At 39.0% G+C, this 25591-nt stretch overlaps 1 protein-coding gene across 1 annotated transcript in view; it reads right to left on the reverse strand.

Annotated features, from left to right (window-relative positions):
- Iqgap2 (IQ motif containing GTPase activating protein 2) overlaps positions 1-25591 on the reverse strand; it is a 297019-nt gene that overhangs the window by 246303 nt on the left and 25125 nt on the right. The window contains exon 2 of the mRNA XM_046426823.2: positions 6387-6486. Coding sequence (XP_046282779.1) covers positions 6387-6486 — 100 coding nt within the window. The remainder of the gene's footprint in view (positions 1-6386; positions 6487-25591) is intronic.

A 25591-nucleotide genomic window follows, 5' to 3' on the forward strand; every position in this document is an offset into this window, starting at 1 on the left:
AATTGCCCCAGTGTTCTTTGTTGAAAACTATCTCTCTCCCATTGAATTGCCTTGATTCCCCTGGCAAAAATGAATGGACCATAAGTATCAGAGGCTTTTTTAGATCCTCAACTGCACTCCATTCATCTATATGTATATCCTCATGTTGATACCACACTGTTTTGATTTTGTAAGTTTTAAAATTAGGAAATATGAGTCCTTCAGCTTTTTTCCTCCTTTTCAAGACTGTTTTGACTATTCTACATTCCTTGCACTTCCATATGAATTTTTAGGATCAATTTGTCAATTCTGCATTGAGAAAAGAAAAAGGCAGTTGCAACTTTCTAGAAATTGCATTAAGTCTATAAATCAATTTCAGAAACACAGTTTCAAGATTGACTGCCAATCCATAAACATAGGATGTCTTTCCATTTATTTAGATATTTTTTAAAATTTTGGACAGTATTTTCTAGTTTTAAGTTTCAAGTCTTGCACATATTTTGCTAATTTTATTCTGAAGTATTTTATTCTTTTTGATGCTATTGTAAGTTGAATTGCTTTCTTAAATTCATTTTAACTATTTTTTCTTCGTGTGTTTGCATTTTGTTTCCCATGCATTATAATTGTACATAATGATATATTTTTTAAATTGTCGATGGACCTTTATTTTGTTTATTAATTTATTCATATGTGGTGCTGAGAATCGAACCCAGTGCCTCACACATGCTAGGCAAGCACTCTACCACTGAGCCACAGCCACAGCCCCCCATAATGATGATATTTGTTGTTACATATTCAGACATGTACATGATATAACAATATAATTTGGCCTATATCATTTCTCCCACCCCATCCCCATCCCCTGGTCTCCCTTTGATTTTCATGAGATCCCTGACTCCCACCTTTATTTTTCTTCTTCTTCCTCTCTAGCTTGCACATATGAGAGAAAACATACAATCCTTGTCCTTCTGATTAACTTCATCTTTAGATTTCTCATTGCTAGTGTAGAGAAACAAAAATTTTACACATTCTTTTAGTATCACCCTACAATCATGACAAATTAATGGTTCTGTTTTTTTAGTAGATTCCTATAAAGTTTGTGTAAACCAGCTATGTCACTTTGAAATAGTTTCACTTTTTTTTCATTTTAATCTGGATACCTTATTTTTTTTCTCCTTATCTATTTGCCCTTGGTAGAACCTCCTGTACAACGTTTAATTTAATTGTTGAGAACAGACATCCTATTCCTGATCTTCTGGGAGAAAACATCCAGTATTTCACCATTAAGTTCGATATAAATTGTGAATTTTTCACAGATGCCCTGTATCAGGTGAAATTCTCATCCATTCCTAGTTTGTTAAATGTTTTTAAATCAAGAAAAGATGGATTTTTATCAAATGCTTCTCACGCATTTTAATGAGATGATCATGTGACTTCTGCACTTTATTCCACAAATGTGGCCCATTATATTGATTTTCAGGCATTGTATTCCTTGGTTAAATCCTACTAGATAGTGAATACTTGGTTTCATATGTTGTTGGATTCTATTTGCTAAGATTTTGTTGAGGATTTTTGCAATTTTACTCATAACAGATATTGGTCTTCGGTTTCCTTGAGATATCTTTGTCTAGCTTTGATATTAGGGTAACACATGCCTCCAAAAATGAGTTGGAAAGTGTTTCCTTCTTTCATTTTTTTGGAAAAGTTTGTGAATGACTTGTGTTAATTCTTCTTTGTTAATTTTCTTAAATTTATTGTTTAAATAGTAAAAACCATGAAATATAAAACTTACCATGTTAATTCTCCTTTATATACTTAGCAGAATTCTACCATGAAGTCATCTGGATATGTTGGAAATTTTTGACTACTAACTTCACGTGTCTTTCTTTCTTTCTTTCTTTAATTATTTATTTGTTTGTTTGTTTATTTATTTATTTATTTTGCAGTTGTTGATGTACAGAATGTCTTTATTTTATTTGATTATTTTTATGTGGTACTGAGGATCGAACCCAGAGCTTCATGCATGCTAAGCAAGTGCTCTGCCACTGAGCTAGAGCCGCAGCTCTCACATGTGTTGTATTTACTCAGATTTTTTTTTTCTTTCTGCAACAGAGATTGAATTGGAGGGGCACTTAACTACTGAGCCATATCCCCAGCCCTTTTTATTCTTTATTTTGACACAGGGTCTCCCTAAGTTGCTTATGGTCTTGCTATAAGTTGCTGAGGCTGACTCCCAGCCTGTGATCTTCCTGCTTCCACCTCTGGAGCTGCTGGGATTACAGGCATATGCCACCGTGCCCAGCCTATTCGGATTTTTTTCTCTTTTAATTCAGTTTTGGTAGTTTGGTGTCTTTCTAGGAATCTGTTCATTATCTAATTTGGGACATAAAATTGTTCATATTATTTCCTTAGAGTCCTTTTTATTACTGCAATGTTGTTAGAGGGGTTCCCTTTGAATAAAGGATTTTTTAATTGTTTTTTAAAGTTACACATGACATAGAATCCACTTTGACATAATTATAAAAGCATGGAATATATCTTGTTCAGACCCCATTACCTCTCCTTTCCCTTCCTTCTCCCCTCCCCTTTTCCTTCTCTCTATTGATCTTTCTGAGAATAAAGGAACTTTCAAATGACTTAATATTATAAAATCTTGAAACTAATAAAACCAAAAGTAAACAATTTTAAATTTTTGAAAATTCTAAGTTACAGGACATACAAACTAGATACCTTCCAAATGCAGAACCAATATATTTCTAATTAAAATGCATCATATTCATCTAAAACTGAAAAGAGAAACAAGAAAAAGTTTCAGCCTGAACAAACACATTACACCATTTGGTAAAAACTCAACATTCTAAGCAACTACACTCACATGAAGACACATATACACATTGTAAATACAATATGACAAATTCCCAAGGTGCTAGTGCTATAAAAGAATCATTTATTTTCTCAAATTCTCTCAAATAAATAATCTTTAGAACAGAGAAAAACTCACTTCTTAATACATTTCTTAAATTCAGGATCATGAAATTTCTGTATACTATGCTTTCTTAAATCATAGCCTTCTATGTATCTAGTAGTAGTCACATAGTTTTTATATGATTGGTAAACAAAATTCAGTTTCTTTGAAAGAGTTTATATCTTCATGATTCATAAATACATATTATATCTCATCTTTTATAATAAAAATTATGAAAATCTGTCTTAGAGGAAAATTTTAATTTTTGCAGCCTATTCTTTGAAAGAAACTATTCCAAAGGAATAGTTTCAAACTATTTCAAGGAACCTGGGGTCATTGTTATGTGAATTTCTTTTAAAAATTCAACTACCAAATTTCAAAAATACTAGAAAAAATGACAAGCTTTCAAGCTTTATTTACATGACCTTGATATACTGTATAGAAAATTGAGCTTATATTATCACCATACACCTGGCTGGTATTATAGCTTGCAGAATACTTTCATCTTCTTTAGTTAATTTTTTTTTTGGAAAAAAGCCCACTAAGTAGGTAAGGCAGGTGGTACTGTGTTTATCATGCCATTTATATAGAAAGAAAACTGTGCTTCCCCATGGGCAAAGAGGCCTGTCCAAGGTCATGCAGCTTATAAATGGTGGAGCTGGGACAAGGAAATCAGGTCTACCAACTCCCAATCACATACCTTTTCCCACTTACCAAAAAAAAAAACAATAGCAGGAGGCAAAAGCACAGACTATGATGTATATGCATGTGAAGGATGCTTCCTTTAACTAAAACTTTTTCACTGAAATCTCATTTCTTTTGAATGTTTATGAATCATTCTTCTTATCTAATTATTTTTTGGAAACCTCTTGACTGAAAGCATGTTTTTCATAATCATTAGACCAGTAGAGAATCTTTAGCATCCTGCAATCTAACTGTAGATTTCACAGACATGTTAAATAAACCTTAAAACTTAACCATTAGAACTTAAAGGAAGTTACATGGTACTGTTAAAATATTAAACAACACTGAGAAATCCCCCTGTGGAGCAATTCTGATGCCAAATTAGGGTATGTGTCACTGAGTGGTGTTCTACAAAATACAGATTAAAATTCTCATCATTCTAGCTCTGTAGACAGCTATATACCAGTGATCAGAGATAAGCAGCACCAATGACATTTAAGTGTTTATTTTCTATAGGGATAACACATCGTGTACAGGGAATAATACAGTTCCTCCAGTATTGGTGCACTCTGTCACACAAGCATTAAATCAAACTCTAACTCATGGTATACGAACAATGTAGTATTCACCCAGGAAAGGACAAAGTTCCTTGATTCCTCTGATACAAAAAGTATTTGCACTTAGGACACTTTATCTTCACTTTCTCCTTGGAGAACCCAACATATTTTCTTAACCTAAAGACTCTAACAAAGTTGATGTGATTTTAGAGACAACATATCCTAAGTGGTCACACACCCACAGGTTAAAGAGAAGATTGCTGTCATAAACCTACACTGCCCTGAATGACCAATAGACTTCAGTCCAATATGCTATTGTCCTACTAAGCTTTTATCATTAGGGAGGGGTAAGTGGAAGCATGAGGACACTTTTGAAGAGAAAGGACTTGATTCCAGTCACTGCTTCTCCTCACGTCCAAACCAGTTTGATGAAGAATTTGAAATCATCTGCAATTTTCTCAATAGGACCTCTAAAGCACAGGAAATAATGCCAGAAGTTAGTAAATGAAATGACATCAAATTAAAGTGCTTCTGCACAGCAAATGAAATGATTAAGGATGTGAAGAGAGACCCTACAGAATGAGAGAAAATCTTTGCTAGCGACTCTTCTGACAGAGGATTAATATCTGGAATAAATAAAGCACTCAAAAAAACTTAACTCCAAAAAACCAAATAACCCAATTAATAAATAAGCAAATGAACTAAATAGATACATCTCAAAAGAAGAGATAAAAATGGCCAACAAGTATGTGGGAAAAAAATGTTGAATATCATTAGCAATCAGGGAAACCCAAATCAAAACCACACTGAGATTTCATCTCACTCCAGTCAGAATGGCAGCCATCAAGAATAGGAACAATAGCAGGGTGTAGTTGCACATACCTATAACCCCAGTGACTCAGGAGACTAAGACATGAGGGTCATGAGCTCAAAGCCACCCCTGTCTCAAAATTAAAAAAGGGCAGGGAAAGTGGGATCAATCTCTGGTACCAATAAACAAACAAACAAATAAATAATAATAAATGCTGGAGAAGATGTGGCGGGGAAGAACACTTTCACACCTGTTGGTGGGATTATAATTAGTACAACCACCATGGAAATCAGTATGGCTCCTCAAAGGACTAGGCATGAAGCTACCATATGAACCAGCTATTCTACTCCTCAGTTTTTATCCTGAAGAATTAAGGTCATCATACTATAGTGATACATGTATGCCCATGTTTATAGCAGCACAATTCACAATAGCCCAACTCTGGAACCAGTCTAGGTGTCTATCAATGGATGAATGGATAAAGAAAATGTGGTATATACACAATGGAGTTTTATTCAGACATAAAGAAAAACAAAATTATGTCATTTTCAGGAAAACAGATGGAACTTGAGATCATTATGTTAGGCAAAATAAGCCAAACCCACATATGCTTTTTCTTATATGTGGAAGCTAGAGAGAAAAAAGGGGAAAAAAAAAGGTGTTGAGAAAGGGATCTCATGAAAATTGAAGAAAGTTCAGTAGAATAGAGGAAAGAGTCCAGGGGAAGGGAAGAAGGATGGAAAAGGGAAATAATGGGGAACAATATTGGCAAATCAACTTATTACTGAGTGCATGTACAAAATACATAATTACAAATCCTACCATTATATACAACTATATGCACCAACAAAAATATGGAAAAAAATTGCTTTCAATATAATGCACTAATAAAAGCATAATAAAAAAAGAAAAAAAGAAAGGAAAATCTGCAATTTGTTCAGTGATTTCTTAGGAGACTCTGGAGAAGGAAAAGGGAGCAGATGTCTCCCTAGTCCCTGAACCTTGGCTTGGTAACAACTTTTTCTTAATCCTGTTTGATCATTTGAAAAAATAGGTTTTTCATCTCCCATTAGCCTGCCACCAACAAGACTGCAAATGAGTTATTAAAAGTATAGCAGCATACACACAGGTGAGCGTGGTGCCCATCTAGCCGTGACTGAGAACTGGAGTTTGGGGGGACACTCCTGGCCAATTGAGCTGGCACGGGGAGTTTGCCCAGTTCTAAATCATGGATTACAGACAAGATTCTCTCCCTGGCTATCCTTAACTTTTGACAACGCTTCAGAGCTGCTGGCCCATTCAGGTACCTTCTGGTCATTAAATCCCACACCCTTACCACAGAGCTTATCTCCAAAAGAAGGTGCACCAATAGCCTAGGTCTGGCTCTTACCTCTTGGCTTCCTCCAGATGGCACAAATATTCATAAGCAATGTTCTGCCGCCTCCTCTCATCCATCTCCTCTGCAGAAAGCCTTTCATCATCCACGATAGCTGGAAACAAAGGAAAACAATACACTATTACAAGGGCAGCCTTTATTGAATAAATATCTGAGACCACTTAGAAAAAACTCAGTGCTGAAGGTGTAGCTCAGGGGCGCAGTACACATTTAGCATGCAGAAAGCACTGGCTTGATGTGGCAGCGGGGAGTGGGGGGGGGATGACAAGGGGAAAGAAAAGGAAGAAAGGGAGGAATGAAGAATGGATGGATGTTAGTTCACCAAACCTTCAGAAATGGGGTATTATAACACCACACCTAGAAAAAGATTTGCATTTGAATTTACATTACATCAAAAAACAACAACAAGACAGAAGAAGGATTAAAAGTACTATAGAGTCAGAACAGTGATCATGTTTTATGGAGTCAATGCCTTAGGATTTGAACAGCCTCAAGTCAATCAGAGCCTGGATTATCAGGAACAACTGTCCTTAAGAAGGCTAAAGAATTTTGTCCAGTGGCTACACTTGGAGGCACTGCCCTACACAGCATCCCAGAAACTCTGGGACTGAACAAAGAATATACATGTACTTGTGTGTTCCCAGCCAATCCTTGAAGAAATTAATGCCTTTAATCTGACCCAAAAACCGATTGATCCCACTGTAGGAATGCCCAAGCCTCAGTTCTGCCTCACTCATTTACAAGGCCAACCTTTCTACTTGGCATGTATCCAAAAGACAAAATCAAGACAGGAAGTTATTTTAGATTTTTCAAGTCCACACTCTTTGTTCCAATACAAGCCTAGTTCATAAACTTCAATACTTCAGCCTTGCTTTTCTGTGGAGACTACAGCCTCACCATTTCCTGCAGCCTCCACAGCATCCAACTATCAATCAACTCTGCTGCCTATTTACATGACAATGTTCCCATAAAAAGGACTCCTTTCCCTTTTTCTCTCCTGAACTTTAAGTCTGACAGCCATAAAAGTAATTCTAGTTTGTTAGATCACTTCATATAATAAAGGTTGTGTATGTGTGTGTAGCAGGGGAGAAATTCAGTGTTGGCTTTTTTGTTCCAAAAAAACAAATAATCAGTCAGCCATTTTCATAAAGGGGGCCTGTGGTCACAAGAAAAGATAAAGATATGAAGGTCACCCATATCAGTCTCTAAGAAAACCATGCAAATCCCACATCCTATCAACAACATCACTTTGGAAAACAAAAAGAATTAAAGTCATGTTTCGAACTCTTAAGGGGATAAGTACCATGCTTAAGATCTAAAACTAATGCTAAAGCCTCAGACTATTTGAAAGAGAGTACTCTTGTTCTACAAATAAAAAGGCAGAATACCATAAGCATAGAAATACATACTAGATTCTTATTTATTGAGCTCTGTCTTTGTTTCAAATTTTGTCATTTTTCAGGAGCAAAGTTTTTTTCTATGCATTTCCCATGCAGGTGTCATGACACTATGATAAGGAATTTGCTTCACTTTACAGTTAGGCACACAGGCTGAGTGGTCATTTGCCCAAGTGAAGAGCAGAAACACTGGAGCTAGAAATATTTGGACAGAATGGAATAGTGTGGAAGAACTGAATGTCTCTGTAGATGATGAAGAAAGGGAATCAGCAGGAGAGGGGAGAGAGGCAACACAGAGCAGCACCTGCAGATGGTCAGAACAAAGGCAGGAGCGTCTGACTCTAGCCTGTCCCCATCTCCCTTCCCGTCATTCCCAATTTTCCACTGTCCCTCCACTCCTTCAACAGCTTCCTCATCCTGAACAAATAAAGCCAGAAGAGAACAACGGGGTTTATATTTGTCAAAACCATGTTCTTTTTCTTTATTAAACTGAATCTGAGCTGAGCCTTAAAAGAGCTCTCTCATTTCAGAAAAGTACAAAAGTTCTCAATGGTCTTCCTCTGCACCTCCACTGGGGGAGCCCAGACTTTCTGCATCTCTCCCCCATCTGAGCAGCAGATTTTGATGCTCAGGCCACTTCTCTACCCATTCACAACCCAGCAGAAGCTTCATTCTAACACATGGTCCTATTAATGTCATTCCCTCTCATGAAACCTTGAGATGGCTCCCCATTTTCTCCAGCACAAAGTTCTAGAACTCTTTGCCTCTCCTCCCCTCCATGGAGCTACACTTCAGCCAGCCTTCCATAAAGCTCTGTATCCCAGAGCTGCACAGCACAGCTCGCTTTTATGTTGAGGTCTTCTGCTCTCCACCTTCTCACTGCCTGGAAAGCCATTCTTCTGCTCTGTGTATGACATCTCCAGGAGACCTCATGATTTCTAATTTCCTATTTTAATATCAGTTTAAAGACTGTTTCCCATTTCTGACAGGATATTTCCATTTTATAGTACCTTCAGACAAACTTTAAAGCTTGATCTCAAAATAAAATTGGGGGAGCCTACATATATCTCCCATCCCCAATTTTTAAGAACATAAATACTGGAAGTACTCTCCTTTCAGCTTGACCATTCAATCTAGGAAAAAGCAGAAGCCTCCAGCTTTTGCCCCAACTGCGTCCACAAATCATGCAAGATTCTATCAGCCCAAGAGAGTTGCTGAGGGGCTCACAGACTCTGCTATTATTCAAGTTAAAATTTTTTAAAAAGTCAATGTGTAAATTAATACATACAGTTTATTTATTTATTTATTTAAGTCTTCCCCAATTGTCCCTGCTCAAAATGTCCTCATTTCCTGGTCCTCTTTTACTGTGTCTTAACTCCTAGAAGACACTTGTGCCAGGCACAGTGGCACACACCTGTAATCCCAGCGGGTCAGGAAGCCAAGGTAGGAGGATTGCGAGTTCAAAGCCAGCCTCAGCAACAGTGATGCACTAAGCAATTCAGTGAGACCCTGTCTCTAAATAAAATATGAAAAAAGACTGGGGGTGTGGTTCAATGGCTGAGTGCCTGGGGATTCTTATCCCGCCACCCCTTCCCCCCAAAAAAGACACACTGTGTCTTCAGGGCATCTCGCATACTTCTATGCAAAGGCCACAAACCCACCAAAAATCTTTGGTAAACATAATCTCTTATCAGAAAAAAAAAAAAAAAAAAGGCCAGTAAAGGAGCCCAAAAATATCTATGTGGAGTAATTTTATTTTCCTATTTCCCTGAATAAAATAAGGGTATGATCACCAATGGGTTCACTCAACTAGTGTTTAATTCATTGGTTCCATGTACCAGACTTAAAGCACCAGGGACAGGGCAGTGAACTAACCATGTGCCCCCACAGGGGCTTCCTTATACACATCTCCCCCTTCCCTCTGACCTTCCACATACCTGGCCCCCTGCTCTTCCCTCCATGCTTCTGCCTCACCCTCTTTTCTTCAGTGGTAGAGAACACTATGACATACCATCAAAGTGTAAGCCAAAGCTATGAGATTGAAAAGGTCTTAACAGCAAAGACAGACACTTTGGACCCCAGGATGCCTGCAGAGGTTTCTGCATTACTCATCATTTACTTAGTAGCAACTTCTGATAAGAGCCGCAGGCATGGATAACAGCCCTACCATTTAAAGAGCCATCATGGAGCTAATAATTCATTTGAGACATGACTTTACTGCCTGTAAAGCTCTTTTCCATGTTGTTGTGTGGTTCTCATAATCTCCCTGAAAGATAGGCATAATCTCTTTCTTACAAATGAGGGAACCGAGGTCAAGTGAGGGAAAGGACAGCCCATGGCTACTCCTGGGTCAGCGGCAAAGCCGGAGCTGGATCCCAGGCCTTCCAGCCCCACAGCCTGCTGCTGCACTGCTCCAGACCAGCTCACCAACATACCAAGCACGGGTCATTTGAGTGGCTTCAGAATTACTACTTTTAAAAAAGAACTTTATTAACTATGATCTCCTCTAAAGTTCATCTTTATTTTCTGCCTTGAACCCTAAGACATATGAGGAAGAATGTTTCTTAGATATAAACATTGGCTCTCCTGAAGTATTAGCAATTCACGGAATGCCATTTATAAAATCAGTTGACAATGGCTAAAAGACATTATTTTAAAGCAGTTACATTCTATAGAAATCACATGATAGGGCTTATTCAGAGCTTTAAGGAGCAGAATCAAAGTGAGTTGGTAGAGAAGGTTTGGAAATAGAAGTGAGATGAAAGGAAACTCAAGAGTTTCCTCTATCCAAAGAACATCCACAAAGTTCAATGTAAAAAGAGCAAAGATCTACCTCCTTTCATAAAGGATTGACATGGTCACTGCTTAATCTCCCCTACTCTCTACCTGCTCCCATCACTACTCTCTACCTGCTTCCTTCACACAGGGACATGAACGCCGCCACCACATCCTTTGTATTAAAATTCATTCATTTGTTCAAATATTTGAGTGGCTGCTTAGTGCCAGTTTGAACTAGGGGCTAAATACAGTACGTGGCCAGTATGACTCACAGGTCTCTCATGTTTTTTAAATATTTTTTGTTGGTGGACCATTATTTTATTCATTTATTTATATGCGGTGCTGAGAATCGAACCCAGTGCCTCACACATGCTAGGCAAGCGCTCTACTGCTGAGCCACAACCCCAGCTCCTCGTGGTTTTTTTATTATAGTTAATTCAAAGTTTGGAATAATTATAAATGATTAGATTTGGGGGATATACTAGAGGGACAGTTGGAAAGAATCAGCAAAAACTGTGCTGGGGATCCAGTTTTAAGTACACACTGTTATTCTGTGTGATGCAAAATTTCTACAAAGAATCCTACATATCTTTGGGTATGTAATTCGCTACAGTTGTGGACCGAACCATTTTCTATGAGTTTGGAACTGCTTTACCTGGAAGGAAATAGGTAAATGGATACATTCTCAGTCTCTGAGCTTAAAGAATAATCACTGGAGATGGCATTTATACCCCCAAGGAACGCACAAGAAGCAAGAAAATTGATTCTAAAACTAAAACTGGGGGTGAGGTAGGAGAATGGGATACAAAGTTGAGAACCAAAAGTTCAAGATTTTAAGAAAGCTGATACACTCAAGTAAACTTGACCCATGTTATATTCTGGCTTCCTGAAGTATTTCACAGCTACTTGAACTTAAAAGGGCCCCATATCCAACTTCCCTAAATTGAATTAAAAAAAAAAATAGGCAAACCCGAAGTTGCTAGCAACCTGATATATGTTCATAGGCACTCTAAAGAATATGGAATGATGATGACAGTGTTAACCCATTTGTTAAAAACATAGGCTTCCTGGGCTGGGATTGTGGCTTAGTGGCAGAGCGCTTGCCTCGCATATATGAGGCACTGGGGTCAATCCTCAGCACCACATAAAAATAAATAAATAAATTAAGGTATTTTGTGTGTGTGTGATATATATATATATATATAAATATAACTATAGGTTTCCTCAAGTCACTGAGAAACTGAGTGCATGGCCTCAAGTCTCATCCATTTCTGTATCCTCAAGGGACAAGGAAATAGTAGGTGCTCATTAAAGGCACATAACAGTGTGCTCAACCTTTGGCTTGAAGATAGAGATACTAGTCATTTGAAGTCTGATCCTACCAAGCCCACTACCCTGATGGAATACAGCCTTCTTCTCTGGTACTAAGGGAAGGTGAATTTTATTTAAAGGTAGCCCTCTACACCATTCCTGGAATATCTCCCCATCACACATGGCTAAGAAATTTCCAAAGTTGTAAAGCAACATACAACCCCAGGGACTGTTCAGGTTAGACAAGGCTGTAAGGACTATGGTTACCCACTTGAATAAGAAAAGACCTAAAACTTCAAGTTTAGCAGGAGGAGGGAAAATTTTCCAGCTGAGGAAATAAGGACAGCCAACACTGAAGCTACATGTTTACCAATAAGGGTTAGATCCCATATTGGCCAACAGTCCCCTCCCTGTTCCAATGAGGCCCAAAAGAGTTAACAAGCTCCTTTGTACAACTATTCAGGAATATGGGGAAATAGCCTTACAGAAATAACTGATCCTTTCCTACAAATGTGCTTTCAAGGAAAGTGGCATTGAGTGCTACACGGGAAATAGAGTTCTTGGATCCCACTTTCATATAAGAAACCCCAAATTTTTCCCCTAAGAATGTGGACATCACACTTGAGCGCTTGGGTGCTGTTTGTACCAAGCCTCAATGGCAAAACCCAGGACACCTTTTAAGAACAGGACTTCATTTCTAATTCTCACAAACAAAAGGAAAATTCACTTTGCCCACTGTGCTCATTTGAACAAGAATGTCTAGCTTTAGTTTTCATAATCTAGAAACCCAAAGCAGACCACAGTGATGTTAAGGTCCATATAAAGAGATCAGCCAGCTGTAGACTGAGATGGGAGTAAAAAGGTCTGTCTAGAACTTTGTTCCATTTGGGAGAAGAATTAAAGGCAGTGATTCCTAGATTGGGAATTTCTTAGACAATTATAATTTCAAGAAACATTCTGGGAACCAAACCACCTCTTGCTACCAAGAAAGCACAGGGAAAATTCCACTTGCCCACTGCCTGCTCCCACACAGACACTCTGTCATCTCCACCCCACACAGTCTCCGTAAGGAAGAATGGAGTGTCAAATTTCCATGGCCAATTTTAAAGTTTTAACTTCAACAACCGAAGGTAATTTAAAATCTTCAGTATCTATAAGCTGCTACTATTTTTTTAGTTTTTTAATTTATTTTAATTAGTTACACGACAGTGTAATGCATTTATGCACGCTGATGTATCATACATAGATAGGATATAATTTCTCATTTTTCTGAGTATGTGGGGGAAAATGTACACTCATACATTGCTGGTGGGACTGCAAATTGGTACAACCACTATGGAAAGCATTATGGAGATTCTTCAGAAAACTTGCAATGGAACCACCATTTGACCCAGCTATCCCACTCCTCGGTTCATACCCAAAGGACTTAAAATCAGCATTCTACCGTAATGCAGCCACATCAATGTTTATAGTAGCTCAACTCACAATAGCTGAACTATGGAACCAACCTAGATGTCCTTCAATAGATGAATGGATAAGCTGCTATTATTTTTAAAAGAAGGGAAAGGAACTCAGACCATCTCTACTGGAGTATGAACTTATTTATGCTTAAGATGGTCAGTGAAAAATGCCCCAAATTATCTAGAACCAGTCTTAAAATGATTCTCATTGTTCTCTATAAATAATGAATACTTTAAAGACCAGATGTTTAGTCGGGCATGGTAGCACAGGCCTGTAATCCCAGTGGCTCGGGAGGCTGAGACGGGAGGATCATAAGTCCAAAGCCAGTCTCAGCAAAAAAGTAAGGTGCTAAGCACCTCAGTGAGACTCTGTCTATAAATAAAATACAAAATAGGGGTGGGGATGTGGCTCAGCGGTCGAGTGCCCCTGAGTTCAATCCCCGAGTACCCCTCCTCAGAAAAAAAGACCCAGGTGTTTACCTATATTTTAATACCCCACAGGAATAATGATATTTTATAACCATTAAACAGACTTAGTAAGTTAAATAACCACAGTCCTCTGGGTTGTTCCCAAGGAGTAGCAAGTGGGCTGGAAGTGTCGCTCGGTGGTAAAGTGCTTGCCTAGCATGTGTGCAACCCTGGGTTCCATCCCCAGTCTTACAAAAACAAAAACTGTCTCCAAGGAGTATTAAGTCACTGGTAACATCTTGTCCTTCTCTTAACAACTACCCACAAATGGTAAACTATCAGAGGATATTCCTACAAAGCTGGAAGCTTTAGAAGACAATAGAATAATCTTAGATGATTTTTCCTTGTCCATTAGAAGAAAAGAAAAATAAATCACCAATAGCTCAAATGAAGGTACAAAATAACTTCATGGTAAAGACTAGTATTTTTTTCCTGTATATGTTTCATAGTCCACATGTCTTATTTTTCTAATCAATGTAAGCTCTTCATAATGGGTACATAAAAAACAGCAAACACAGCTAGGTGGTATAAGCCTGTAATCCCAGCTTCCTGGGAGGCTGAGACAGGAATTCCAAGTTTGAGACCATTCTGAGTAACTTAGTGATATATATAAAAAAATGGCTGTGTGTATTGCTTAGCAGTAGAGCACTTGCCTAGCATGAGTAAGGCCCTGAGCCCTGAATTCAATTCCTAGTGTCTCTCTCTCTCTCTCTCTCTCTCTCTCTCTCTCTCTCTCTCTCTCACACACACACACACACACACACACACACACAATAGCAGACAGGAAGGATTAACAGTGAGCTCTTTGTAAATACCATTATTTTTTATATCTCTTAGTCCATGCATCCCTCTTTAAGATAGGAATTGCATTCTCCATTTTCCTGATAACAAGAGATAAAAGAGGTCAAGTAATGTAGGCTTAGGTCACTCTAAGATCATAAAGACAGTTAAATGGCAGAATTTGGATTTGAAACCATTCTGATTCTCAAGTTCATGATTTTTCCACAAAACTTTCCTAAATACTCTATATCACTGATATATATCCTTTTTAGATACCTATTATGAGAAATAACAAAAGCTGGACATGGTAGTACATGTCTGTAATCTCAGCCACTCAGGAGGATGAGCTAGGAAAATCACAAGTTCAAATCTAGTCTGGGGAACAAGGTGAGATCCCCACATCTCGGTGGGGGAGGGGGGATAACGTATAATGACAGAGAAGTCTTAATGCCAAGTCCAGCAAAAAGGATGACTTTTATGCATCCAATTGATCTATTTGAACTGCTAGAAAAGAATTACAGTCACTCAAAATGTCCAATGAACCTTTAGTCGGCTTTGTACAAAAAAAAAAAAAGTTCAAAGGCAGCAGAGAGGACATGATCAGAAGATGACTAACGCTATGATGCTTTACTAGAAAGCCCAACTGCCCGAACAGACAGCTCAGGTATGATAAGCTAAAGAAAGAACAGGTATCGGAGTGAGTGAAATAGAGTGAATGGAATGGACCTACTGGGGAGTGAAGAGAAGGCAGCAATAAGCCTATATGACATGAAATGTTAACATGTCAAAATCAGAGAGCGGAAGAAAAACACGGTGATGTTTTGCCTGGGCAGGATTTGGCAATAGAAGGAACAGGATGAAGAGATGGTACGGGGGAAGAAAGAGGAAGCCAAGTAGCAGCCAACTCATTTTGTGACTTCAGAGAGTGGAGGTGGAAACTGCACATGGCTTAGCTCCAGAAAGTCACCCAATATGCCAATTTACATAAAGACGAGTTTGCACCATGAAGGGGAAGGGAGGAAATATGCATGCACCCCACTGTCCTAGCAATATACTAAGGAGCTAAGCTGAAACTTATATCTGGTAGAGAATTTTAATATAATAGACTCAATTATGAGGCCATGATGTAGAACAGAAGGGTACTATTAATGCAAGCATATGCTGTTTGTTAGTGAGTGTGGATTAACACAATTCAGGACAGTCAATTTTTAAAATATTGCCAAAAACTCAGCTTGGAAATGGGTCACACTATTCCAATAGGGACATGTTGACAATACTGTCATGGATCAAGAATACATTTCAACATAATTATATTCTAGACCAAAGTAGATCAGGCTAGATCTCATGAGTAAGAAGCATCTCTGGTTTTAAGAATATCATGAAAATCATCACCAATCAACACATTTACGGTTTGTAGAAGGCTGGATTTGTGAGAAGTCATAAAACACTGAATATGATGCCAACATCAAGCAACAATACTTGAACCAAACATGCTGAGTTATTTAGTTTCGTAGAAGTCATATATATGTACAAAGTGCTATGCCACAAATGATCTCATATGACTACGCCATCATGGGATGGATGGAAAATATTATTGCCTCTACTTGCCCTAGATGAAAATGGACTAAGTGCATTGTTCAGTGTCTCAGGGCTAGTAGATGGCAGAGCTGGTTTGTATTTAAAACTTCTCTTGGCTTTTGTTTACTTTCCACTGGCCTTTGTGTTTTGGAGGTCCCCTATTATGTTACAGCAAACACATTGTTATTCTTCTCAATCATCAGCATGGGAAGCAGAATGAAATGGAATGGCTGATGTGGGAAGGGAGTGGAATTGGCAGGAGTAGGTGAGGCTCACATTGAGTTTGCAGCTGAAGAGAATGTATACAACCCAGGACTTTGTAAACTACTTGGAAAATATACAAAACACACTGAGAACACTCTCTCATGGGAAAGAATTTACCTCATTTGGGCAAAAAAGCTGCAAACAGTTTGGTTTTGGCCCATGTGCTTCTTGTCCTAACATGCAATGCCTACTGCCCTCAGAAAGCAGATGGTCCCAAGTTTGGGAAAACTATTAGATATTCTTATGAACACAAGACAGACATAAAGGTTTTCAGATACTCTAATGGTACCTGGGATAGCAACCATATTAAGTATAATTCACACTGTTGTGGTCCAGACTTATAGTCTAAAGATTTAGCTGATCTCCTTCAGGCAATTCTTCTTGGCTGGAGAGCGGACCTTGGTACTGTATGTAAATCCCCTAGCACCACATGTCTACAGCAGAGAGGGGGAGAGGGCCAAGTTTTCTCCTTTATCAGCCACTAGTTCCTTAGAGGATTTGAACACAAATTCAGAATTAAGTCTTTGTTTCTACTCCAGACATGAGAGCCCTGCCAGCATTTGTATAGCTAAAGTATTCACAATTATGGAGCCAAGCAAGAATAGAAATTTCTTCCTATTATTGATGATCCACTAGGTGCAAAATGCTGGCAGAGAATTATGGAGATGCAGAATCCTAAAATGCATTCCAAGTGTCTTATAATTAATATCAATAAACACAACAACAGAATGTGTTCTTTTTGGTTTGTGGCAAAGTCTCTAAGCTAAGTTATTACAGAACACTTCAGGAATAGAGAGAAGGAACGGGGTGGGAGGACTCTATGGCCCACTGGTTTACACACTAGGAGAAGAAAGCACATTTAACATTGGAGAAAAGTTATAAAGCCCCTTTGGAAAAAGTACAAATTAGAATAGAAAAAGCAGATGTGTGTGGGGTGGTGATTGTTCAATGATGAGAGTAAAAATAATAAATAAATGGTACACATACTTCAAGATGCACTTTTGTTCCTTGTACTTGGTTCTATTCCTCAGCTTTCAAAATCTGTTTTGTGAAAATACCTAAGGTAGGCCATTCCTCCCCAGCCCCTCCCCCAAATCTCTAAGTTTCCTGAGGACAGGAGCAGGGAGACCACTTAGGATGTTTTGCAGCTGTTTCCATCAGTGCAGGTGAGAGGAGTGCAGGTATTCGAGGACAGTGAGAACACCAGGTGGCAGCTCAAAATCAGGGAGCTGGGCAGAGAGTTAGTCTATTTGCAAAGGATCGTTACTCAGCATTTTGTTACTGTGACAAACACCTGAGCCTCAGAAAATAACTTAGGAGGAAAGGTTTCTTTGGGCTCATGGTTTCAGAGGATTCAGTCCATGATAAGATGATTATTGCTTTAGGCCTGACATGAGGCAAAACATCACAGTGGAAGGGTGTGGTGGAGGAAAGCTACTCAATAGCTGGGAAGGGAGGAGGGAAAGAGATAGGTAGAGGGGTTCGGAAGGGGTCAAGTGACCCCTTCCTGAGTGACCAATGACCTACTTCTTCCAACTAGGACCCTCTACCCAATAATCCATTCAAATTATTAATCCATCAAATGAATTAATCCACTGATAAGGTTAGAGCCCTCATGCTCCAATCAATCATTTTCTAAAAGCTTCATCTCTGGACATTGCTGCACCAGGGGCCAATCAGATCAAAACCACAGTTTTTTCAACACAGTTAACTTGGCATATCTAATAACAAAATTCATTGCATCAGAAAGATTGTAGTCATTGGATATAAACTGTTAAGTCACTGGCATAAGTCACTATAGTCACTGTTCATTCAAATACTCAAAGGAACGTCTCCACAGCCTGTTTGCCAATATTCAAAGTCCACATGGATCTGCTTTCCCTGGCAACATGCTTAGAGTTGTATCCACAGAAAGGTGGCTGGAGGCTAAAGAAAATGGCCCTAGATCTGCACTTCAAATACTCGGTGATTCTTATTCTCTCTCCTAATGCTCCATCCACTGCCACCCTCATTGCCTCCCCCTGTAGACAGCCTCCAGCAGCACACAAGACACTTTTCTGTCCTCTAAGCTAGATTCCTCAGCAGTGGTCTTGGGCCACTCCAGACTTTCCCCCAACCTGAGCTGTGATATTGAACAATACACTAGGGGTTTCCACCCACAAACCCTTCCCTCTTATATCAGGTCAAGAAGTAGAGGTACTTTGGGGACGATGGAGGGCAGAGAGGTGGGATCCAGCAAGCAAAGAAAAATTTGTAGAAACCTTGTTATATGAATGAGTAAAGAGAGGAACCAGTGGAGGTGCTAATAAGAAATAATGGGTGAAGCTTTCACTTAACATCCACACTTCCACAGCCACAGCCAGCACCAGTCCTTCTCGATGCACAGTTGGTTCTGGTTCAGTATTATCACATTTAACTCACAGTATCAATATACCCCCATTTTATATATGTAGGAAGAGTCTTAAGAAAGCTCAATCATTTGTCCAAAATCACCACTGACATGAGCCACATGGCTTGGAGCACTCTCATTCTTAACTGCCATCCTGCCTTCAGAAGACGCAAACCTAAAGGTAGTTTTGGGGACCCTCTCATGACCTCCACACCCCCACCCAGCTTTCCAAACTGCATTCATGAGCTTTCCACAGAAACCTCTGCTATGAACATGGCTGATTAAATATCCACTGGAGCCCTTGCTTTCAATTCTTTTGGGGTCTATACCCAGAAGTAGAGTTGTTGGATCATGTGGTAGAAATAATATTCAATGTTATTATGTATGTGTATCTGTTTGTCCATCCACATGCTTTGATGTTGCTTCCTCCTTTAAGCTATTATAATATAGCTGCTACAAACAGCAGGAGTCAAACAGGAAAAGAACTGGGGGTGAAGAGGAGTATCTGTGGGCACAGCTCAAAGAACAATTAGCATAAATATCTCACATCAGTGTCACCCTTAAAAATACTATCCATTTTTACTTCACAGCTGCTCAACGTTTCACTATTTAATACACTAGGGGTTTCCACCCACAAACCCAATAAAACTGGCATTCCAAGATGATGTTCCATGTACCTGTGGGCTACATGGATGGGCCTGCATGCCACCAGCACCTGGCTTAACAGCACAGGTGAACAGCTTCATCTTTGAACAACTGGGCTCTGACCTGGCTGGGCTTGCACGGTTCTGCACATGTGGAAGCAGTTTAGTGAACCCAGTTGAGAGACAACATTTCTGAGAAGTCATCTGACCCACAGCCTCCATCCACAGGGCTCTCCAGAAACTTCTCAGTGACCCTTTTCATGCACCAACCCTCAGGTTGGTGTTCACAGAGTGGGTCAAAGAAGATCTTTCTCATTCCATTTGTCTTTTGTAGGGCTGGGCTCATCTCATGATAGAAACTGTTTACTTATTTCAAGTTTTACAATATACTTGGAGGGTAGGATTATTCCAATTTGCTAGGGAAAAAAAAACTGAGCAAACCCATTCTTCACATACTTTAGCACAGAAACTCAAAGTTCTTCAGTGTAAATAATTTTTTTTTCTTTTTTTGGTACTGGGGATTGAACCAGGGAAACTATACCACTGAGATAAATACCCAGCACTTTGTATTTTTTATTTTGAGATGGGGTCTAAGTTGCTGAGACTGGCTTTGAACTTGTGATCCTTAATTTTCCAAGTCACTGGGATTACAGCCATGAGCCACCATGCCTAGATATAAGTAAAATTTTTTGTGACAAATGTATTACATGTTACTTGCCTTCATCCTTAAAAGCAGAGAGCAGTGGGCATGGTGGAAGGAGTCAGTTAGTTCAGGGAGAGGTTAAGTGAACCATAGAATAAGGCTTTTGGTACAAGATGTGCTGGTAAACATCAATTAACCAGTTAACTAGAGGATTTCCCAGATCTTTTCTACTCAAAATGTCTTACTTTGCCCTCTTTCTTTAAAAAGATATGGCTGGAGTTGTAGTTCAGTGGTAGAGCACTTGCGTGAGGCTCTGGGTTTGATCCTCAATACCACATCAAAATAAATAAATAAATAAAAATAAAAAGATTGTGTTCATCTACAGCTAAAAAAATATTTAAAAATAAAAAAGATTAAAGTAACAATCTAGAAGATATTGAATATTATTTCTACATGTAAAATCAATTACATTAAAAAAATAATAATAAGTAACAAGCGTTAGTGACAATGGGGAGAAAATGGAACCCTGTGCATTTCTGGTAGAACTGAAAAATGGCACAATCACTGTGGACCATATGGCAACTCTTTAAAAAGTCAAACACAAAATTATCACATGATGCAACAACTCTACTTCTGGGTATAGACCCCAAAAGAATTGAAAGCAGGGGCTCCAATGAATATTTGTGCAGCCATGTTCATAGCTGCATTATTCATAATAGCCAAAAGGAGGAAGCAACACAAAAGCCTTTGGATAAACACAAAATGATACACAAAATGAGGCATGCACACACAACACAACATCATTTAGGCTTAAGAAGGAATTTTTGAAACATGCTACATCCTAGATGAACCTTGAGGACATTATTCTGTATGAAATAAGCCAACCACAAAAAAACAAATACTATGATTTCACTGACACAAGAAGTAGTTAAATGCATAGAAAGGCCAGGTGCAGTGGTGTATGCCTGTAATTCCAATGGCTCAGGAGGATGAGGCAGGAGGATCACAAGTTCAAAGTCAGCCTCAGTAACTTAGTGAGACCCTAAGCAACTTAGCAAGACTCTGTCTTAAAATAAAAAATTAAAAAGGGCTGGAGATGTGGCTAGTGGTTAAGCACCTCTGGGTTCAATCTTTTGTACCAAAACAAAACAGAAAGTATAATGGAGATAGTTGGGGGCAGGAGATAAGGGAGACTGGGGAATCAGTGTTGGTTCCACAAAAAATGTGATGGTACTTAATGCCACAGAGCTACATATTAAAAATAGCTAGAGTAGTAATTTTTTTTGTTATGTATATTTTACCATAATTTAAAAATTCCTATATAGTACTTTGTCAATGTTCTAACTTCTCTGCACATATTAATTCACTTGATTTTCTCAACAGCCCTATGAGGTAGTTCTATTGTTAGTATCATCTTCTTCACTAGGACCTTGTCCAATGTCTCACAGCTGGTGAGTGGCAGAGCCAAGATGTAAACACTGGAATTCAGGTTCCATCATCTCATCCTTAACCAGCTTGCTCTCATCATTTCACACAGAAACAGAACAGATCCTGTTGCTCCCATACCATTGGGAAATTGCTCAAACCTCATGTGATGTATTCAGCAATATCCAAAGGGCCCACCACACAGAGACATCTTGCATCAAATTGAGCCTCTTTAACCAATTTCACAGGACCAGAGAGCTTCAAAGTAGAAATGATATCTCTCTGGGCTGGGGATGTGGCTCAAGCCGTAGCGTGCTTGCCTGGCATGCGTGCGGCCTAGGTTCGATCCTCAGCACCACATACAAACAAAGATGTTGTGTCCGCCGAAAACTGAAAAATAAATATTAAAAAATTCTCTCTCTCTCTCTCTCTCTCTCTCTTTAAAAAAAAAATTAAAAAAAGAAAGAAATGATCTCTCTGGTCTAATTCTCTTTTCAAGACAGAACTATACTACCCCAAGAAGATATAAGTTTGCCTTCCTAAATCTTGTATATTTTTATCTTGTTATATTTCCAAAATCACACAGAAGCCATAGTCTCTGAAAGAACCCAGTCCCAGGAGGCCAAAGAATGTAGGTTCTACATCTGGCAGGAACCACTTTGACCAAGAGGGTTATCCTCTCTGGGTCTTCTTCATTGCCAAGTGGATATAATTTTAAATCATCTTCTTTTAACTAGTATTCACGGTCTAAGATTACCTTAGCATATGTAGAAATATTTTCAAATTTTTAAAATGCTGTTCTCATTGAGAACTGAGAAGTTTAAAAATAATCTAAATAAAATGCTTAACTGACAGTTCAATAATGATCACATGTATGTACACCTCAAACCTTGCTCCTTGAAGTCTAATCAGTCCCTCACACATTGTTACACATCTATCCAAAAGACAACAATGAGAGAGTCGACAAATACCTAGGATTTCACTTCTGCTCAAATAAAATGCCTTTCCTTCATTGTCAACATTCTGCACACTTCTCCCAAGCTCACGGATGCTAGGACAAGAATAAAGAAGATCAGATAAGCAAGGCCATTGTCACAAATATAAGCCCCCTCTACACGGGGACTGCAATTTCTCTGCCTTGCTTTCAGTATATTTTATTTTATAGTATTTCTTAAGAAAAAGGAATTCTATTACATAATATCGTACTATTACTCAAACCAGGAAATTTGATACCATACTACTACCTAGTCCATTGTCCCAGTAATGTCCTTTATAGTTTCTTTATAGTTATTTTGTTTTGCTTTGTTTTTGTCTCTTTAACTGTCATGTGTCTCTAGCCTCCATTAGTAAGGAACTGTTGTCAGAATTTCTCTCTCTCTCTTTTTTTTGTTTGTACAAGGGATTGAACTCAGGGACACTTAACCTCTAAGCCACATCCCCAGCCATTTTTTGGTATTTTATTTAGAGACAGAGTCTCACTGAGTTGCTTAGGGCCTCGTTAAGTTGCTGAGGCTGGCTTTGAATTCATGATCTTCCTGCCTTGCCCTCCCAAATTGCTGGGATTACAGTTGTGTGACACTACACCCGGCAGCCTCTTTCTTAATCTTATATTTTTAAGGATTTCCCAGGCAGTGATTTTGTCATAGAATGTCTATCAATTTAGATTTGTCTGAAGTTTTCTCATAAGGATGCACCAAAGGTTTTCTTTTAATTGAAAGGATAGGAAAAGATTTCAAATTTTTTTAAAAATATAATATATATTAAGAAACAGAGTAGATATGTTATCAATGAAGGCTTTGTAGCCCAATCTTTCTCTTTATATCTCCCTTAACCTTCTCCATGGGCTTAGACAACTCCTGTGAATGTCTCACCTGGAGGTTGGGTGGACAGGGAGGGCAGTCACACAGAAAAGAATTCCACTCCTTCATGTGTGAGCAAATCAGGCTTTGGGTTCTAGTTCCTTGCCAGGTCCTTTCCTACTTTCAGCAGCTATTCCCTAGCCAGTAGATAGTTTTGTTTTTGTTTTCCTCTCTACCCCACTTTTTGCAGGCAGAAGGGCTCTTCCTGGTTCCTGGCATTACAGCAGGGAGAGCTCAGAGACATTTCCCACTCCTTGTAGCCTACACTTCATCCCACGTGTGCCATGTTCTGCTGTGGCTCCTACTCATGCCTGGGCTTTGAATGCCCTCTTTATTGATGGCATATAAGGCTTCCTCATTCTTGCTTTCTTCAGCGAGGCAGTTTCTTTAGTGTTGATATCTTCAACACATCTGGCGCAAGAGCAATGCTTGTCCACAACAGTTCAGCCAACCAAGTTAAACATAGGTAGGGAAGAAAAAGGTACAGACGACACTTTGCAAGCTGAAGACAGAGACATGAAAGGTAGAACAAGAATGGCAAGGGGTACCAGACTCACAGAATCCTAAACGTTGGATCCGTAGGAAGCAGCATTATTAGGCTTCTATCTTCTCTCACCTGCAGGCTCACTTTCCCACCAGGTATCTAATCCCTTCTTCTCTTTTGATTCTTTTTCTCACATTCCATGGCAAAGGCAACCTCTCAAAGAACAGATAATTTAGGAGAAAAATATCTATACTTTAGGGAGCTAATTTCTGTATTTTTTCTAGGAAAGGAAAGAGTTCACTAAAATGTGCTAGACAAGACCTACGGAGGAAAGCCTAGAGGGAGGGGTGTCCCAGATTATGAAAATTAGGAAAAAAATTAAAATCACATGCCAACCACTACCAAGTGCTTAGAGTGGTGCTAGACACTCTTCTGAGCCTTTATACAACTAATTTAATCCTCCTGAAACTGTGTGGAGTTTGGCTCCTGGACCCATCTTAACCATCAGCCTATGTCACCTTGAGCTCTTATGGTCTCGAACACTGTCATTCTAGCTAGCCTGGAAGTTCCTCTGCAGGTCAAGGAAATGAATACCCTGCCAGGATGCACTGACATGAGACTCAGGTAACATGAGTAAATTTTGGTATTTAGGAATCAAGAGATCACATGCAGAAATAAATACTTTGTCTTTCAAAGTATCCCTGTTCCATTTCTGTACAGATCACATGTTTGGATTCCTCTTTTGGAATACCTTCAACCCTCCACCCTCCCCGTGTTGGGGGGGGGGGGTGATCATTGATACTGGGAATGGAACGCAGGGGCACTCTGCTACTGAGCTACATCCTCAGTCCTTTAAAATTCATTTTGAGATAAGAGTCTCAAAAAGTTGTCCAGGCTGACCTTGAACTCGCAATCTTCCTGCCTCAGTCTCCAGAGTTGGTGGGATTCCAGGTGTGCGCCACAGTACTCAGCTTATGTATTTCTTTTAAATACCCTCAAAGATGAATCAGCCATTTGCAACCAACCAGTAGTCAGTTTGAACCAAACCTAGAAAATAAGGTAGCAAACTAAAGGGTTGATTACTTTTGTTACATTATTTTGTCCTTCCTAGCTTATAAAATGATTCTGATGGCAATTCCAAAAGAAAGTAACAAAATATCCGAACTACAAGAATTGATGGGAAAGGCACTGTTCACATAAATGTTTATAGCTGGTTTGTTTTTACCCTCACAACTTCACATTTCTATCCAAAAGTTAAGAAACTGTTCCCTCAGTTGTCTCCTCAATTTGAAAATGACTGAGAATTCATTGAATGTGTCAGGCAAATACTAAAGCATTGAGGTTAAAAAGCAGGCTTTGACATAAAATACCTGGAGCCAGACACAGTGGCGTGTGCCTACTTGAGAGGCTGAGGCAGGAGGATTGCAAGTTCAAAGCCAGCCTCAGCAACTTAGCAATTCCCTGTCTCAAAAAATAAAAAGGGAATGTCGCTCAGTGTTTTAAGCACCTCTGTGTTCAATCCCCGGTAGAGAAAAACAAAAAACAAAACAAAACAAAAAACCCACAACCTGGAGTCTTATCCCAGTTCTGATGTCCACCAAACTCTAAGCCTCAACTTCTTGACTTGTAAAATGGGATATTATCTAAAGAGGCAAGATCCAGGCAGGAAAGAAATGGTACTCCAAAAACTGAATTGAAAACTACAAAGGTGTGAACAGG

This window comes from Marmota monax, unplaced genomic scaffold (genome assembly GCF_021218885.2).
Source record: "Marmota monax isolate L192 unplaced genomic scaffold, Marmota_monax_Labrador192_F-V1.1 WCK01_AAM20220418_F8-fsc00018, whole genome shotgun sequence".
Taxonomy (NCBI): Eukaryota; Metazoa; Chordata; class Mammalia; order Rodentia; family Sciuridae; genus Marmota; species Marmota monax.